Source organism: Dermochelys coriacea, chromosome 20 (genome assembly GCF_009764565.3).
Source record: "Dermochelys coriacea isolate rDerCor1 chromosome 20, rDerCor1.pri.v4, whole genome shotgun sequence".
Lineage (NCBI taxonomy): Eukaryota > Metazoa > Chordata > Testudines > Dermochelyidae > Dermochelys > Dermochelys coriacea.
The window spans coordinates 1,277,918-1,296,158 of NC_050087.2; the positions used below are offsets into that span (position 1 = coordinate 1,277,918).

Sequence of the window (18,241 nt, forward strand, 5' to 3'; positions counted from 1 at the left end):
CCATGGAAACCCAACCTCCCTTTGCACATCTCCCCCAAGGGCAAGCAAGCACCCAGCCTTCCGAAACAGACAGCGGGCTGCTGCGCTCACCGAAAGGACAGACAGCGGGCTGCTGCGCTCACCGAAAGGAAGGGCGGCACATGCACTGCCAAGCAGGCCCTACCCCCAGGACCATTCGCAAGATCCAGGCCTGAGACTCTGGGTTGCCATGCAGCATCCTTGCCGTTCTGTACAGGGCTCACTCACCAGGGGTCTGGCTGTCCTCACTGGCAGGACCAGGGCTCCATCCTGCACACGGGCTCCATTGAGCGAACCGGGAGTCAGCACTATGGCTATGCTGTTTGCAGGAAGGGGCAGTCTTAGTTGCTAATGTGCAAAACCCAGCCATGCACGGCAGGGAGCCAGGCTCTAGCCCAGCAGGACGTACACAGGACTCGCAGGGGACTTTGGGACTGCTAGAAGCAACAATTCAATAAACACAAATCAAATCAAAGCCTGGAACGGGTTGAACCTCACCATTCCTCTAACTGAGGAGTTGCTTCTGCGGTTAAATTACACAAACAACTCCAGCCCTGGCTCCCAGGCCAAGGCCTTGTGCGCAGAGCGAGGAAGCCCTAAAAATAGGGGATTTGTAATGGGAAAGTCTGGCAGCCCCTGCCCCATAGCAGGGCTACGCAGGCGCCGCTCTCACCAAACCACAGAGCAGCAGCAGATCTTTTGGGGTTTCACGTTGTAAGACTGAGTGAAACATGCCCGTGTGTATTTTTACTGGACATGGCAAGACTCAGGAGGTTTGCGGCCACATGGTTTTCATTCCACAAACTCCCCAGAGGCACACATCCCACAGTTCCGACACAGAGGATGCTGTGCCCTTGCAGTCTCTCCCCTTTGGCTGCTCTCAAGTTACACAGGGGCCAAGATGACGTAAAGTTGTATTTCCTCCAGGCAGGGGGCGGTTCCTTCAGTTATGATCCCCCCTTCTTTCCTCCCCCCGAAAATCTTTTGTGCGTGCAGAGTATTTACGAACAATGAAACTGCTCCCAGACTAGCGACAGTATCCCAGGTCCGCAGGAGCATCTGCTCTTAGTGCTCATGCTCTGCTTTACATATGCAGCCCCAGAGAACGGGGGAGTTTCCCTTTTCCTTCAACACTCGCCACCCAAATTTAAATGAAGCCCCTAATTCCAGACAGCGTTACAAGCCATTTTACCTTTCTCCTTTCACAGGAGGATCTCGATGCACTTTGTGGCAGCAGAGGCAAGAGGTGACAACCCCCCCAGAACATGGACAGTCATTTTCTTCTGATTTCTTTATTGTCCGTTTTTTCTTGGGGGGGATGGAAATTTCCCTGTTCTGATTACAAATTGGAAACTTTGTACAGCACACACTGTTATTTTACACACGATTAGCACCCTACGGGCTCGTCCATCGGTTAAAGCTAGAGTGAGGAGTCAAATTTCAGACTTACAATGCCAGAGGAATGACAGCCGTTGCACACTAGAATGAACTGGAGACAGTTAGGACAGAATCTTGCTTTAGTACATGGTGCTACAGTCTGAACAAGCCAAGCCTCTGCCTAGCGCATGCATCCCTGACAGGCTGACTAGAGAATGTTCAGTCCCCACCTGGGAAAACTCTTTCAGTTTGGCTCATTTACCCCTCTCCATGGATACATCACAACTTCACCAACTGAGTGTACGTCCCATGAGCCGCCTACCCTTTCTACGTCTCTTCTACCCTGACTGGGAATGACACACAGTCTCACTAGCCAGCTGTGCTTTTGGCAGGCTTCACCAAAAGGAACCAGAACTGAAAGAGGGGGAGGGACTGGCAGGAAAGCAACCAACTGGAACCTGTCACATGAGCTTCTGGCCAGACATTTCACCATTCCCCAGTTTCACTCATCTGGCTGCAATTCTCGGGTGGAAAGGTGAAGTGTTGGATTACCATACTCCGCCATCCACATGTACTTCATGCTCAGGTCCCTTTCAGGGAGGCCAAGACTTTCATCAAAAAGGATTCCAATCCAAGATCTTATCAGCTGATGGAGGCTGGTTCTGGATTCCCATTGGCTGCTGCCAGGATTCCATGTGACCGGGTGGAGACTGCAACTTCTGCCAACTTCCTGTCTTCCTCTGGTCCAGGCCCGCCCATCCTAGTCTGCAGGTGACTCTGTTAAAGACAGAAAATCCACAGTCACAAGCCCAGCACCTGACCGAGTTAGGGCCTGGCTCGTGGTTCCAAGTGGAAGGATTTCACGCATATGCACACGAGCAGCATTCAGCACAGGAGCCACGAGGCGCTGCAGCCAGGACAGCTGCTGGCCAGAGTAGGGTGGGAGCTCCAGAGCGATTCCAGTCCAGCCCTCCCCCCTCCTGGTGGAGGCCTCCATTTGCAGACTGTTACTTCCAACTGAATTGGCTGTTCCCTGCAAGAGGCTCTGGAACAGCCAGCAGACCATGGGAAGGCATTCCTCTGGGCTCCTGCTTGAAACCAACGGCTACAGCAAACCGATGGCCTTGATTCAGGGCCTGCCGCTGGGGCATTTCAGCACTGCCAGCTTGAATCCCAAGCTTAGGCCCTAATGCCCCAGGCTGGTAAGAGCTGGGAGCAGCTTGCTCAGCTCCTGGAAGAAGAAAAGGAGTACTTGTGGCACCTTAGAGACTAACAAATTTATTAGAGCATAAGCTTTCGTGAGCTACAGCTCACTTCATCGGATGCATTTGGCAGAAGGGAAGGTCGCTGCTTTCCAGAGACCCCTTTCAGCTGTTGAAGCAGCAGCATCCAGCCCACCCCAGCAATCGGAGGGAAGGGAAAAGGGCTCCCAGCAGCCACCTTCAGAGAAAAGGCCAACCCCATAGCAATCTCCTGGCTGAGCCGGATGTCACCAGCGAGGGAGAGGGCGTTCGATGCCTGGGAGGAGCAAGGTAGAAACGAGACAGTGATGGAGTAAACGTTCCTTTGGAATCACACCGGAGAGACAGGCCTTCAGTGCAGACCACACCTCAATACCTCAGACAGAGATGTATCCTGTCTGTCCCCACTCCACACACACACAAATAGTGCACTAGCTCAGCTGTGCAGTGAGGCCTATAGGAGAAAGGTTCCTTCCTGACCCTTGCAGGCAATCAGCTAATGCCCAGAAACATGCCATCATCCACACCAGGGCGTGATATGGCTGGGCAGAGTGGGGCCACGGCTGGCTTTCCACGGGAGAGCAGCCGCATGGAGCTTTGGCCAATATAGAGCTGACCTAGTAGCTCATAAAAGGGGAGCAACTCCCCCTTCGTCCAACTCCTTACAGAGTTCTAGAGGGGAAATACTGCCCAGATTGGGAGCTTTACTGCTACTGCTTCATGGCTGGAAGCCCCAGGCGCATCCCCCGCTCTACCTGGGCAGGTGGCTCTGCATGAGACTCCATAGTTGGCAAGGTGGCTTGGCCAGAAGAGCTCCCTCTGTCCAGGTGGGTGGACTGGGTTGGGATGCCTGGCTGAGGAGGTTCTTCACGGGCCAGTATGTCTACAGCAGCCTCAGCAATATCTTTGATCGCCTGATCTTCCAGGGCCCCGGAGGAGTCAAAGAGCAGAGGGGAAGGGGGACACTGCATGCTATCTCCCACCACATCCAAATCCTGCAAGAGAAAACACCCGCCAGCACGCTTCAAGGGGCTGAGTGGACTACAGAGGTGAGATTTGGGCCCCCTCTCCACATTACCCACTTACATCACAGGGCAAAGACCATGGTCCTGAGTTTAGAAGTGCTGGGCACCCAGAGCTCTGCTGCACGGGCTCACCAAGTCTGAAAGTCCTGGGAGAATCCAAAGGGGGCAGAGCCCAGGCAGTCCCTGCTACCATCTGCAGTAGGTCCTAAGTCCACCAGGCTGCTAGAAAACAGAGCTTCACATGGAGGGCAGCGGAGGCAGGGACAATCCTATTCCAGCTCCTCAGGATCTTCCTCCCTACTTGGCCATGTTATTAGAGGCCTTTAGGGGTGGAAGGTGGTGACTGTTGGCCTTGAAGACCGAATCCTCTAACCCCAGGGCAGGCAAAGACAGTGACAGGGCAAACTTCCCCCACAATGACCCATGCCAACATAGTTCAGCCCTATTCTAAGCAAGAGGGAGGAAGTCAGCAGCAGGCACTGGGACACCAGGAATTCTAGACTTGCTGTCAGATCAGTTTCTCTCTTCCTCCAAACCATGCCAGCGCGAAGAAAAACCGGCCTGTCTGGGGCTTCCCTTATTTGATGACCAAGGGTTTGGAATTCTGGGTACAGCACACTGAGCCAGTAAAGAAATCTGCCTCTCCCTAGCAGCATTACAATCTGGGATGGAAATGCTGAACTTCCACTGAAGAAATGTCTGAGGACCCAGAGATCTGTAGCCCTGCATGACCTACCACTGTCCCACAGACTGGATGACCCAGAAGGGGCAAGTACCCAACTAAGGGGTGGGGGCAATAGGTCTGGGTGAGGATCTAATTTCAGTCTCTCAGGAGCCTCACAGGACCCACACAAATGATCACACTCCAGCAGAGCTCTCTCTGGGTACCCGGACAGGCACCATTGCAAACTATCTACCCACTCCCGTTTTATTCCTCCACTCTGCCAGGCTCACAAATACATAGCCGCTGTGCCTCCTGATGATAATGTTGACATGGGAGGCCAGGATTGGTCGGAGGCTACTGTTAGGGGAGGGTATTTGTTTTGGCTTTGGAGGGTGGAATGTTGGTGACATGTTAACAGGGTAATGTTACACTAGATAAAACATAGAGGCTCTGGATGCTGACAAAGCTCTGAGTCCTCTCAAGGAGGAGCATGGAAAGGTTCCCTCCGGGATCCCTCTGACCGAATGAATCCCAGGACGAGAGGCCCTAGGTCTCTGATCACTTGTGTGCTTCTAGCAAGGCAGACCCATGCTTATCTCAATAGCATGGAGAATCACACATGCTAGTAGGGCTGTTCCAAAGCAGGCCACTTCTTTCCAGCCAACAGCCAGGCCCAGCTCAGAGTACGGCCAGAAGCAGAGATAAGGCTCCTGAATTCCTGTCTGAACAGCCATTAACGTCCTGCACAGGCCAAGAGAACAGCTCCAGCTCCAACACGTCTCTGGCCTGACAAAATTCTTCCCCCAAAGACTGTTCTTGCATGCAGCAGCATGCCAGTTCTGCCATGCAAACATTCAAACCCCAGGGCAAAGAAAACGGAGGCCCTGACCCAACGCCCACGGCAGTCAATGGAAAGGCTTCATTGACTTTAATGGGCATCAGCTCATGCCTTTATGGCAACCACAGCTGATCTAGGTTCCTAACAAGCAGCTTCAGCGCTCTGGGGCTTTCGAGTCACTGGACCGGTGGCACATGGTCTCTTATATTAATGCCATGGCTTCTAGGGCCCCCACGGCTAAAGGATTCTCTCAGCATTCCTGTCCGGCTATTTTTAAGTTGGTTCCAAAAGTCTGTTTTGGGATAAAGTGTGTGGAGAGTTTGGCAATATTTGAATGAGACATTTCTTGCTTTATAAATTAGAAGATAGTTCAGAGCACCTACAATATTTTTGTTTAAATACATTTCATTAGGATTTTTCAACATGGAGGCTTACCCCGCATGCAGGACATCCCAGTAATCCAGGGATTAAACCCTTGTGCATCCTTTATGGGATAGAGGCAAAAAGCCACTTTTAAAAAAGCCCCTAAATATGGATTTAAATAGACTTGCAGTTGTAAAGGAGCCATCAGGTTAAAACCCCACCAAAACAAACATTTCCCAAACCCTCTGAATTCTCACACCTCACACGAGATGGTTCTTTCTTCAATGACTAGAAACAAAAACAAGGAATTGATTGAGGTACTGGCGAAGGGCAAGTGCAGGGTGACCAGATGTCCCAACAGTATCGTGACTGTCCTGATACTTGGGGCTTTGTCTTATATAGGTGCCAAGGGCACCCCTCCAATCCCGATTTTTCATACTTGCTATCTGGTCACCCTAGGCAAGTGGCAGGAGATGCTTAAACTCTAGTTTCAGTTCACCCCACTGTGCCTGCTTGTAACATAAGAACAGCCATACCGGGTCAGACCCAAAGTCCATCTAGTCCAGTATCCTGTCTGCCAATGGCGGCCAATGCTAGGGGTCCCCGAGGGAATGAACAGAACAGGGAATCATCAAGTGATCCATCCTGTCGCCCATTCCCAGCTTCTGGCAAACAGAGGCTAGGGACACCATCCCTGCCCAGCCTGGCTAATAGCCAATGATGAACCTGTCCTCAATGAACTTACCTAGTTCTTTTTTGAACCCTGTTATAGTCTTGGCCTTCACAACATCCTCTGGCAAAGAGTTCCACAGGCTGACTGTGTGCTGTGTGAAAAAATACTTCCTTTGGTTTGTTTTAAACCTGCTGCCTGTTAATTTCATTTGGTGACCCCCAGTTCTTGTGTTATGAGGAGGAGTAAATAACACTTTCCTATTTACTTTCTCCACACGTGTCATGGTTTTATAGACCTCTATCACGTCCCCCTAGTCGTCTCTTTTCCAAGATGAAAAGTCCCAGTCTTTCCTCATACAGAAGCCGTTCCATACCTCTAATCCCAGTCTTCTTAATCTGTTGTCATACGGAAGCCGTTCCATATCTCTAATCACTTTTGTTGCCCTTTTCTGAACCTTATGCAGTTTCAATATAATAGCTCAGATGAGCAGGCAAACCCGCACCACCACAGGTACCACGACACCTAGGCATTGTATTCCAAGTCCAGACCTTTCAGGAGTCCCTCAAAACTAGAGATCCTGCTTGTTTTGCGTGGAGGTTAAAGATCCCAGGGTTCTTTTCCTAAGAGTAGGGGGTCTGCCTTAGCTACCCGTACACCCCAATGTCACGCAGAGCGCTGCGGGCTCTCTATCCTAGGGATGGCTGCTTCTCAGTGATACCTGGTTATGTGGTTTGCAAAGGCATTGGGATCTGTTGCTTTATAGCCCCACCCCTCCCCCACATGATATTTTAACATGGCTTTAGCCTGCGTAATGATGACAGCAATGCTCTTCCTCCATTCACTGGAGGACATCATGCCTGCACACCACACTACTGCACATCATGTGGCTGCTCCAACTTACGTCGCTGAACTCCAGGGGTAAGCTCTCGGTGGGCTGGAGCTCAGCAGTGCTCAAGTACAGATCCGTCGGGGCAGCGTCCAGCTCCTCGGGAACGGACAGCACCTGCTCGGGTACGTACATCTGGGGTGGTAGCTGGAGATGAAGCGGGCAGCAGGGACCCTCAGAGAGGCTTACAGGAACAGGCTTGTCGCAGGGCGCGTCCTCCGACCCTTGGCACAGCTTAAACAATGTCTGATTGGTGTCCTGACAAATATCTGGGAAGATGCAGTCAAGGGGAACGTAGAGAGCCTGGCAGAGAAACCAGCTACCGAAAGGTGTCTTGTCCTGGGACACAAAGCCGAGGCCAAAGCATATACTCAAGAGACCAGGGATCTAGTCCCCAGCTGCTCAGTGACCTTGGTCAATTGTGTGTGCCCCAGCTGTAAAATGGGGATATTATTGACACCTTGGTAGGAGGGAGAGGGGGTTACGAGGCTTAGCTGAATGCTTTAAAGCACTCCCACCCAGACCCTCAGATGGGCAGCATTACGAATGCAATGTAATGGGCCACTGCAAATAAATCATAAGTATCTGCACAAACCTTCACATCTACCATGCAGCAGGGAGCTCAGTGTTTATATCAGTGTGCACACAGCTTTTTCCAAACCTAGGAATTTAGTTCCGGATTTTCATCTCTTCTGTACCTAAAAGTGCCTAGAGGAAAAACTATTCCTGCCAATAGCATAAATGGGATTTCCTGCCTTTAATCACAAACAGACCATAGCTCCAATGGCATCCTACTTCTAAGGTTGTCCAGCAGCAGACAGTAGCTGGGGACTGCCACTCGCTCACTATCGAAACTAGAACAAGAACAATCCCCTGCTGAACATGACAGACTGACATCCTGTTTGAAGACCACTTAAAGGAACCCTGCCAAATGTAAAATCACACCCCCATCGGTAACTTGTGGCCTATTACTGTTACAGTAATCTCAGAAGTTCTGTGTAAATGAAAAATTAGAGCAATTTCTCCCCCAGTTTGTTCACTTTGTGAATGACAGCACTCCAACCCAAATGACTAGTGACTTGGATTTGAAACTTGAAGCACTTTAAATGGATTTTCAGAGACTGGGCACTCAGCACGCTTGGACAAATCGGGCTTGTTTAAGGCGTCTCGAATCAGACCCACCCACAAAGTCAAGGCATGCAAAAATAACTAGTTACTAAGTCTTTGTGCATAGTTACTTTCACAGTTTCCCTTTTTATGCAAGGCATCAAAGGAGAGAAAAAACACTAAAAACACAGTGATTGTAAAACCACAAACTGGCAGGGAACTCCAACGCAGAAGAAGGACCTGGAAGAGCTTTTAACTCATTTTTTTAAGTTGACCAGATTTCAAGATGACCATTTCCTCTTAAATCCTCCACACATGCACACCGAGGAATCTCTTAATACGCAGACAAGATTCCCAGTCAGACTTAAAGAAGCTAGTAATTCAAACTAAAGGAACCAGTACTGAGCCTACACCAGAGGAGCCTAGGTTTATAAGATGCTCAAGGGCAGATGCCATCAGAAAAGAGGTTCTGTATAAACAAGCAGGGTGGGGCTCTGGATTTTACTCTCTCTTAGTGACTCCAGATCAAGTGCTTAGTTTTCGGATCAAAACATGATTTATCAAACTCACCAACCCCACTTGGAACAGGAGAATCCAGATGGGTTCTGTCTGTTTCACGCATCATTACCAACAATCTAGTTTCCTGAAAACCAAACCGAGCCAAGGAGTCTATCAACAATGCACGAAGCAGAACAGATTACAGATGGTTCTTCTATGACTATCAGCTCAGCAGGGCTGACCAAAGTAAAATCTTGTTTGTGTCAGTAAATAGCAGACACGAATCAGACATAAGAGAAGACATTTTTTATACAGTCCTTTCACTGCCTGCACTGCTCTAAGCTAGCCAGCTGCAAATGTCTCCTGGGTTAAGCCATTTTAAGAGCATTTATCCTGGAGAAACAATGGCCATTTCCTGCCTCACACACCTGTTCCCTTTGTGTAACCAGACTCAGATCTGCTGACTTTAATAACAAAACAAAGTTCATAATTTCCTCGGCTGCCAGCCCCACTCAGCCAACATGACTCTGGGAGAGGGAGCTGGAGTTGACTCTGGCTCACATCAGCAACAACTGCTAAAATTAAGCTCCAAATGCAGCACCGAATTCCACCTCTAGTTACCTCAGTGTAAACCCCTACAACCAATGGGGGCTGCACAGGTGTAACCAGGAGCAGAATGTGGCTTGTTACTGTGGGGATTTAGAAGCTGGAAAGAACCCAGTGGGAATCTGCAGGGCTGGCCCACCGTTTTATCTGTAAGCCAAGCAGACTTGCTCTGAAGTCACTCACAAACATTTCATGGAGACAGTATGAGGCTCACTGTTCAGTGTGGACGTGCACTAAATAAATAGCCGTGCCGCCCTCCCCCCCCCCGGGAATCCAAGACAGACAAGGCAGATCTAGGGACCTGTGACAATTCCCAGGGGAGCTAAGATTTATTCTTAACTCACAAAAGGCTCCACCCAATACCTCCCTGTTCTAGATGTTTATCAGCATCTACAGCCAGGATTCTTCAAGGATTACATTATGAGTTAAAGACCAATTTACTTCTATCTTAGTTTAACACAGCTGGAAATTAGCCTGTGGCTGTCCTGTAATCTTCCATGGTTCGCTTGTTGCTTCCAACTGAATTGGCTGTTCCCTTTTGAGACACTGGAACAGCCAACAGACCATGGGAAGGCATTCCTCTGGGCTCCTGCTTGAAACCAACAGCTACAGCAAACCGATGGCCTTGATTCAGGGCCAACAGAAACAAGGATCAAAACAGCTGTCACCCCAGTACACATCATGCTGCTGGAGCACAGTCACATGTGGAGCTTACTACAGATGAGAGGATAAAAGGATACGAGTGAGGCAGTGTCTGGTCATGGGGAGAGATTGACTGGAACATCGAACGTCATCAACAAAGGCCAAGCACCGCTGGCTGGAACGAGTGGTGTGTGCCTGTAGAGGAGCCCAAGAGAAGAGATCAGAGCCACACAGGACTGCCCATCTGCTGACTGGAGAGAGACCTGCCACTTGGCAGGACTCTCACATTCTGCTATTAGAGCGACGGTCTGCCATGGGGATGTCAGCTTTTTGTGACTTTATTGTCAGTGAGAGTTCAGGTTCTGAGGCAGCCCACATTTTCAGGGCAGATACTGAACTTTCTTGCCTTAGCACATGGATTCTCAGCCATTCCCAGTTTGCTATTTTTGGCAGGGGAGGGAGGTGTCATCATGGAAGGGCTGAACCCCCTGCCTTGGGGAGTTTAAAATCAGTCCCATTCTCTAATTTCATTCAAACATTTAGGTAGCTTCCCCACCCCCCCATACAGAAACAACTGCATCAGTCAATTTCAATTTGGCTTCTCCGGCACAACACAAGGTGGCTACATTTGGGCTCCCAAGGAATATTTAAACTCTCCCTGCTCCAACAAAAAAAGAATTTCCGTTTAATGACAAGTGATGAAAACCTATTCCTACTTATATTAGCCTCTCGCCCACCCCGCTTTCTTTAAAGGGAAAAATTCTCCAGATCTACATTTTGGGTCTACACTATAACTGCTCGTCTCTTTAATAAAAGCAGGCCCAACAGAACTCCCCACTCATTGGCTGAGGTTTCATATGCCGTGCATCTGCCAGGAGTGAGTATTTATGTCTGATGTACATATCCCCAAAGACAGGGCTTTACAATGAAAAATCTGGCAGGACTGGATGTACATGGAACTTGCTGGAATGATCCCCATGAGGAGGGGAGGGAGAGGAGACCTGGGAGCTAAGCGAGTCTGGAACTCAAACAGGCCTGAGATCAGACCTCCCTGCATCTACAGCATGAAGTACCTGCTGGGCTGCACCCTCAGTTGCCAACATCCGACGCTCCTTCAGCTGGCGGTGCAGCAGGGCCTCCACGCCGTAGCGCTGCCGATAGCGTCGGAGACACTTCAGCTGCTTCAGGTTCTCACGCTCCTTGGCCAGAAGCCCCTCTGGGCCTGTCAAAAGGCTGCTCCCTGGGAGATACAGACAGAAGGTAATCAGCATTACACAACATTGCCCAGACTGCTGCAGTCAGATTAAACGAAACTCCTCTGTTTAGAGAGGACTCCATTGTTCGCTACTAAACAAGACTGGAGATGGATTTCCTATGCAGGGAGCCAGCCCATTTAGCTGGCTATGGAAGGCCTCCAATTGCGGACTCCTTGCTTAGAGAGGTATTGAACAGCTCCATATTCTGGTGGTGTTGAGCTCTGCAGTTAGAGCAGGAACTAAGCCTTTTGGTAAGGTCTGAACAGCACAGTGCAGCCTCCAGCAAGTTCATCCCACTTACTCCAAGGGGCACAGAAGGAATCTTTAAGTAAATCGGTTAGTCTGTAAGTATTTTTAAAGGACTCCTCCCTTTCTGAAACTCTTGATGGGTCAAACCTGTATTCGGACTATAGTATATGAATTCCTACAATTAGAATTGCAATTTGACTTGGCTTATAGATTATTCCAAAGTTGACTACATGATCCACTTTAAAAGTTTATTAATGTGCAAATGTTGTGATGTGACTGTTCATAACTTTGCATTTACCTGACTGTTCATCATGGACTTTTTCACCAAATTATTGGTTTATAAAATATTTTATAAAATATTGCTGCATATAATAAATAGTCTTATTTTTGTCAGAGAATGGGTCGTATACTGTATTTTTGCAGGATAAGTTACCCACGGAGATGACGACAGCGAAGGCATTCTTCATGTGGCTCTGCAGCACAGCCAGCTACATGACGCAACGTTTCACTAGCTGAACTATAAAAACAACTGCCTCCAGAGATCATCTTCTAGACCTCAGGAAGTCGGCAGGAGGCAAGTGCCTCTCCTGCCATCCTTAGGATGACCCACTGCCACCCCTGCTTCTCCCCACTTCGTTTTCTTTTTGAAAATGATAAGCATGTAAGTTTTATCAGTATACATTTTGTATGTATGGTTTTTACAAGTATAACCGTGTATGCATGTGAAATTAAACAAAGTCTGGAAGAAGAAATCTGTCAGGGAAAGTGAAGGCCATGGGATGGTCTTAAGGGTGGGTGCGCCATAGAGCAAGCCATCTGCCAGGAATGTAAAAAGCAGAGATGGAGACAGAGGGCCTAGAGAATGGAGCTGGTCAGGGAAATAACTGCATCTCATACATTTAGCACATTATCTTCCCAATGGAGAGAGCTTTACCGGTTGCTTCATCCTCTTCATCCCTGTGCTCGGGGCATCTGAGGGTCTAGGCTTCTGCCAATTCATAGGGAAAGGCTTTCTAACCCAGACTGAGGAAGCTGCAGCACTGGTCAAAGCCTTCTGTGCCGATCATGGCCCCTCTGCCAGTCCTCAGTCCCCATGCTGAGGCCAGGTCTACATGAGGAACTTTTGCTGTATAGCAGTGTCAGTTTGGGGCATGATTTTTTACGGCATTTCTATACCAGCAAAAACCTCAGTGCAGACACAATTATACCAGCATCAAGAGCTTTGGCTGGCGTAGCTTATTTTGCCTATCAAACGGGTAGAATATAAGCGGCATGTACACAAGGAGGGTTTGCCAGAACAGCAATGCCAGCAAATCTTTTCTAGTGTAGACAAGGACTTACACACCCTAACATTTTGTTTATTAAAAAACAAAAAAGGAAATCCCATACAGAAAATCATTTCTCTCTCAGAATTCAGGTTTTGCAGGCTTGTTTCTTCACAACACTGCAAATGTTAAAGAGCAGTGAATCGGGCAACCTTCATACTCACCATGAGACCAATCTTCAAGAACTTGGCCAACCACACACACAACACAAATACCATCACCCTCAGGCACACTGAAGAACTGAAATCACCCCTAAGAAACAGAAAGGTCTGTGTGGCTTATACATGCACTGTGCCCTGTGGCCAGAGGAATACAAAGCTGTGGCTTCCTAGACCAGTACTTGCCTAAGGCTTCATGCTCCCCCTTGCGGCTGTGCAAGTATCGACGCTTCTTCTCTTTCAGGAGGTGCTGGAGTCGTTTGAACTGGTCTATGTACAATGACTGCAAACGGATCAACTTCTCACGCATGATCAACGCCACCTCCTCAGCTGTGTACACACCAGCATGTCTATTAACAGAGTCCAAATTCAATAGGTCACAGGTAAGTGAGGGACAGTAAGCCATGAGCTTTATGGACGTTAGCCAATAGCCTTGAGATTCCACCAGATAAGAGGTAGCCTAGAGCAGCACACCTGGCAGGGTGAAGCTATCTAACCAATAAGTGAGACCTGCAAGCCAGCCAGCGCATACAAATCTAAAGGCAGGGAGTGGCGGTGGTTACATTCTAGAGATATACAAGACTGACCTGGTCACACTGGAGCAATGCAGGATTTTCTTCTGCATCCTACACAATACTGAACATCACATTGGCTTTACATATTTCAAAAGAGGCCAGACTAGAACAGTCCAATAATGGCCCACCTAACCCAGTACCCACTCTTCGATGAGGGCTAACTCCAGATACTTCACACAAAAAAAAAGGCAACAGCTTCTTTTCATCCATACCTCAGAGGAAGTGTTTCTTCCTGACCCTATCTGGAGATCAGCATGTGGTGTAACTCACGAGAAACAACATTTGCAATTTTTAGCTGTAGCATTACTGAAGATGCGGTTTCTTTTCCTAGAATTGTCTTTTAACAAGAATCTAAATTATTCTTACTATCCTGCGGCAGCAAGCTCCCCATTCTACACAACTGACAAGCATTCACAATGTGTCTTACTTCAGAGGGTCCTCCTGATCACTGTCGATGCTTTCAGCTTCACTATCAGGGTCCCCTCGCCACGTCTGATCCACTGTCACGGGTTCTTGTTCTCCGTCGCTCCAGCTGTCCTCGTCTGAAAGGAAAGAAGCCCATTACAGAGGCAGGCCATTCAGCCACACTTCTAGGCTGCGGTCACTCAAGCACAGCACAGCCAAGAACCTGCCAGGAGTCCGGCAGCAGGAGGGGAGACAACCAAGCTCTTCAAAAGACAAACAGGTCACATCACAGATGTCCCAACCCCCAAACAGCATAGGTAAGCTCCAGGGTTTGAACAGGAAAGTCACCAATTAAATCTGGGCTGTCAAAATACACAGTTCCCATGGAATACTCGTCTCCCTACCAAGAAACCTGAAAAATGCTGGCTCGCTCCTTGCTGAGCTGATCCCACAGGACAGAAGCTGCACCTCCTGTAGCCAGGTTGTGTCCATTTACTAGGGAAGTGGTTCTCAACCAGGGGTACATCAACTCATCTAGATATTTGCCTAGTTTTACAACAGGCTACATAAAAAGCACTAAGGAAGTCAGTACAAACTACAATTTCATATAGCCAATGACTTGTTTATACTGTTCTGTATACCATACACTGAAATGCAAGTACAATATTTATATTCCAATTGATTTATTTTATAAACATTTTATTTTGTATGGTAAAAATTAGAATACAAGCAATTGTTCAGTAACAGTGTGACACTTTTTGTATTTTTATGTCATAGAATATCAGGGTTGAAAGGAATCTCAGGGGGTCATCTAGTCCAACCCCCTTCTCAAAGCAGGACCAATCCCCAACTAAATCATCCCAGCCAGGGATTATGTCTGATTTTGTAAGCAAGTCATTTTTAAGTGAGGTGAAACTTGGGGGTATGCAAGATAAATCAGACTCCTGCAAGGGATACAGTACTCTGGAAAGGTTGAGAACCACTGTACTAGGGCACAGAACCTGCAAGCTGGAGAAGTAAGGGGATTCATCTGATAGGATAATAGGAGGAGCACTTCAACAGATGTTTATTAATTAAATTTCACAACTTGACTCTGATGCATTGCCCCATGTTTTACAGGAGGGGAAAACCTAAGTCCAGAAAGGTGAAGTGACTTAACTATGGTCGCACAGGAGATCATGGATCCAGGTCCAGTGATCAGATCACTAAGCCAAGTCTCTCTCTTGTAGGACATCATGTTTTTACCACAGATTCTTTGGGATTGTTTCCTTTCCAGGATTAAATTGGGGGACTTTGTTGCTGGTTCCTCTCGTATTTTAGCTTCAGAGAAGGAGGCTTCCCCAAAATTATTTTTTCTTGTCCATTTCATTCAAAGCTCTCACCTAGAATTCGACTCGCTTCACTGCGGCTGCTCTCTGCAGACTGGGAGCCCAGCTCCATCTTTGCATAAGAGCTCAGCTGGCAAAGAAGAGTCTCACCCATGGGTCCGGGGTTGGATTTCTTCATCTGGGCTTGATGTGCCAGCGCGTTCCTGCGGGCATGTTCAGCACAGAACGACACACTGAGGGGACAAAACAAAATGCTGTATGGCTCATGGAATTCATAGCTTCCAACCAGCAAGGCAAATATAGCAATAGAGTGAGAGGAGTTCAGTGACACTTGGCTTGGAAAAGGAGGAGTCTTCACTCCACTCCTCTGACGCCAATGATAAATTCAAGCAACTCTGACCGTCATTTGTATAGTTCCTATACTACCAAAGGACCCCATGTGATTTACAAATCACATGCACAACCACTGAAATGCAGTTACCTCTGGCATAGAGGTGGCAGCCACGTGGCCTAGCAGTGAAGTGAGGGAAGGGATTTTTGGGAGAAGGATATAGGGGAAAGCCCTCACTCTTTCAAAAAACTGACACAGGATTTTTAATGTCCATGCAGAGAGGCCCACATGCATAGGACTGATCATCTTTATCTCACGAGGACCCACTCAAAGATCCAGGGATACAAATCTTTGTGAGGGTGTAGATATTTCAGCACTGATGCTATGCCCACTGAAGATAAAGTTTTGTTGCAGTGATGCCAGCATCAGGAAACAAACACATCAATAAACACTACAAGTTCTCCAGCACCTTTCACCCAAGGATCTCAAATCACTTTATAAGCATTAATTAACTCTTATTCCCTCTGCCAGATGATTACTGTTCTCACTTTGCAGATAGCTAAAGGGAGACTCAGAAAAGCAAAGTGACTTCCTCAAGGTCACACAATGAGAAAGCAGTCTAACTAGGAATAAAACTCAGAGCTCCTAGCACCGTGCCTTAGCCACTGGACAGATCCTTCACATGACAAGATACTCCCTCCAGGTCACTTTAATTCTACTAGCTAGAGATAGAGGTAACCACGATGTGGCGGGTACCTACCCATCCTTCTTCTCAGCTTTGGGAGCAGCATTTGGACACCTCTTCCCATTCTTAGTGGAGACGTAGCTGCATTGTTTGAAGGGAGCATTCCTGTCTTCAAGGATGTGCTTTATGCAGAACTCTTGCCCTTCCAGCCGAGGCTGGGAACACTGGCGGTGAGCAAAGGCACATGACAAAGGTTCTTGGGGCCTTGGCACAGGGGTAAGACGCCCCCGACTTGACGGCAAGACATGGATCCGAATTCTGTTCATGCCAAAACTTGCAACAGATACACACAGCTAATCGTTAGAGCTGGAGCAACCTCCAGATGCTAGTATAACTGACCAGCCCCTGCTACCATCACCAAAGGGAAATAGGACCAAATGATTTGTCAGTGTTTCAGTAGAAGTCTCTGTGCTCTGCAGAGGGTGTCATGGCACAAAACAGGACAGCCCAGCAGCACAAGAGAGAGGGGCAGGAGGGAAGTCTTCCCACAGCCTGGCTTTAATCTGCTCTTTATTGGGAGGTTTGAGCTTCATGGCATCTCCCTTCCCCTCCGTTCCCGTTGTGCTGTGTGAGCGGCCGCAGAGCAGCAGAGCACCGGGAAGTCGGCGGGACCCAACGCAAACTCTGCCATTGGGGTGCAGGGGCATTTTGTGCCATGACTAAGGGCCTCCTCTTACGGGTGGGGGGAACACGTGGAAGAAGGTCTGTTCTCCAGCTAACCCCCCTCTAGGGGGCTCTCCCAACCCCTGCCCCAGAGAACCAGCCCCCCCGTACTCTGGGTGGGCTCAGGGCCCCACTCAGACCCAGGGGCTTGGTGCTGGGCCCCTGCCCCCAAGAGGAGGGCTATGGGGAGGGGACTGCAGAACACCCACTGGGGGAGGGAGACCCCAGGCTGAGCCTCCCCCCGCCCCGCAGGGGCTGACCCCCCCGGCTGACCCCCGCCCCCCCGCGGCCTGACCCCCCGCCTATTCCCCCCACCCCCACGGGCTGACCCCAGATTTCCCCCCCCCCGCGGCCTGACCCCCCACCCCCACGGGCTGACCCCAGATTTCCCCCCCCCCGCGGCCTGACCCCCCACCCCCACGGGCTGACCCCCGATTTCCCCCCCGCCCCCCACGGGCTGACCCCCCACCCCCACGGGCTGACCCCAGATTTCCCCCCCGCCCCCCACGGGCTGACCCCCCACCCCCGCGGGCTGACCCCCGATTTCCCCCCCGCCCGCGGCCTGACCCCCCACCCCCGCGGGCTGACCCCAGATTTCCCCCCCGCCCCCCGCGGCCTGACCCCAGATTTCCCCCCCCGCCCCCCAAGGCGCCGCCATTTTGCCTGCGGGGGGGGGGGGCCGCGCCGTCCCCGCCACAAGGAAGCGCCACCGCCATCTTACCTCGCCCGCACCCAGAACGGCCCGGCGCCCGCTCCGGCCGCGCCATTGGCCCAGCCTGTACCCAATCGCAGAAGGAAGAAGGAGGCCCCCACGGTCATTGGAGGAGACACCCATCAGTCAGAGAGCCTGGAACAGCCCCTCGGAGGCAGGGCAACAGGCGGAGGGTAGAGCGGCGAAGGCGCAGGGAGGGAAGGAGGCCAGGGGGCGGGGCTGGCGGGGGGGTGGGTATTATGGGGTGCGGCTGGTCGGGGGGTATGGCTATGGGGTGGGGGAAGGGGGACAGGGGGCGGAGGGTGTTATGGGGTGCGGCTGGTCGGGAGGTATGGCTATGGGTGGGGGGGAAGGAGGCCAGGGGGCGGGGCTGGTGGGGGGAGGGTATTATGGGGTGGGGCTGGTCGGGAGGGGTATGGCTAGGGGTGGGGGGAAGGAGGCCAGGGGGCGGGGCTGGCGGGGGGGAGGGTATTATGGGGTGGGGCTGGTCGGGAGGGGTATGGCTATGGGGTGGGGGGAAGGAGGCCAGGGTGGGGCGTGGGGCTGGGGCGGGGGG

General features: G+C 50.2%; 1 protein-coding gene and 2 non-coding genes across 4 annotated transcripts; all 3 read right to left on the reverse strand.

Moving 5' to 3' along the window:
• Positions 1-1,143: 1,143 nt before the first annotated feature.
• Positions 1,144-17,982, reverse strand: KANSL2 (KAT8 regulatory NSL complex subunit 2). Of its 2 annotated transcripts, XM_038378511.2 has the most exons (10): positions 17,695-17,982; positions 16,326-16,583; positions 15,289-15,467; positions 13,929-14,043; positions 13,113-13,276; positions 11,012-11,178; positions 10,037-10,133; positions 7,101-7,354; positions 3,392-3,631; positions 1,144-2,172 (listed from the first exon to the last, which is right to left on the reverse strand). In XM_038378511.2, exons 1-10 carry the CDS (start codon positions 17,790-17,792, stop codon positions 2,038-2,040), a joined length of 1,707 nt encoding a protein of 568 aa, XP_038234439.1. In that variant the 5' UTR covers positions 17,793-17,982; the 3' UTR covers positions 1,144-2,037. The 2 variants fall into 2 exon arrangements, with proteins under 2 accessions (XP_038234439.1, XP_043362373.1); XM_043506438.1 differs by lacking the exon at positions 3,392-3,631 and having other exon boundaries at positions 17,695-17,836.
• Positions 2,398-2,534, reverse strand: LOC119846169. Its single transcript, XR_005289770.1, has one exon. It is a non-coding gene; the product is annotated as a small nucleolar RNA SNORA2/SNORA34 family (small nucleolar RNA).
• Positions 9,801-9,936, reverse strand: LOC119846175. The gene has a single exon (XR_005289775.1). It is a non-coding gene; the product is annotated as a small nucleolar RNA SNORA2/SNORA34 family (small nucleolar RNA).
• Positions 17,983-18,241: the final 259 nt, after the last annotated feature.

What these genes read in the sequence shown, in the direction of transcription:
- KANSL2 (XM_038378511.2), bottom strand. Translation starts at nt 17,792, where the DNA reads ATGACCGTGGGGGCCTCCTTCTTCCTTCTGCGATTGGGTACAGGCTGG. An exon ending in TGAAGCGAGTCGAATTCTAG is followed by an intron (nt 14,044 to 15,288) that starts GTGAGAGCTTTG and finishes CTTTCCTTTCAG; the next exon opens with ACGAGGACAGCTGGAGCGAC. An exon ending in GATCAGGAGGACCCTCTGAA is followed by an intron (nt 13,277 to 13,928) that starts GTAAGACACATT and finishes CTCTGTTAATAG; the next exon opens with ACATGCTGGTGTGTACACAG.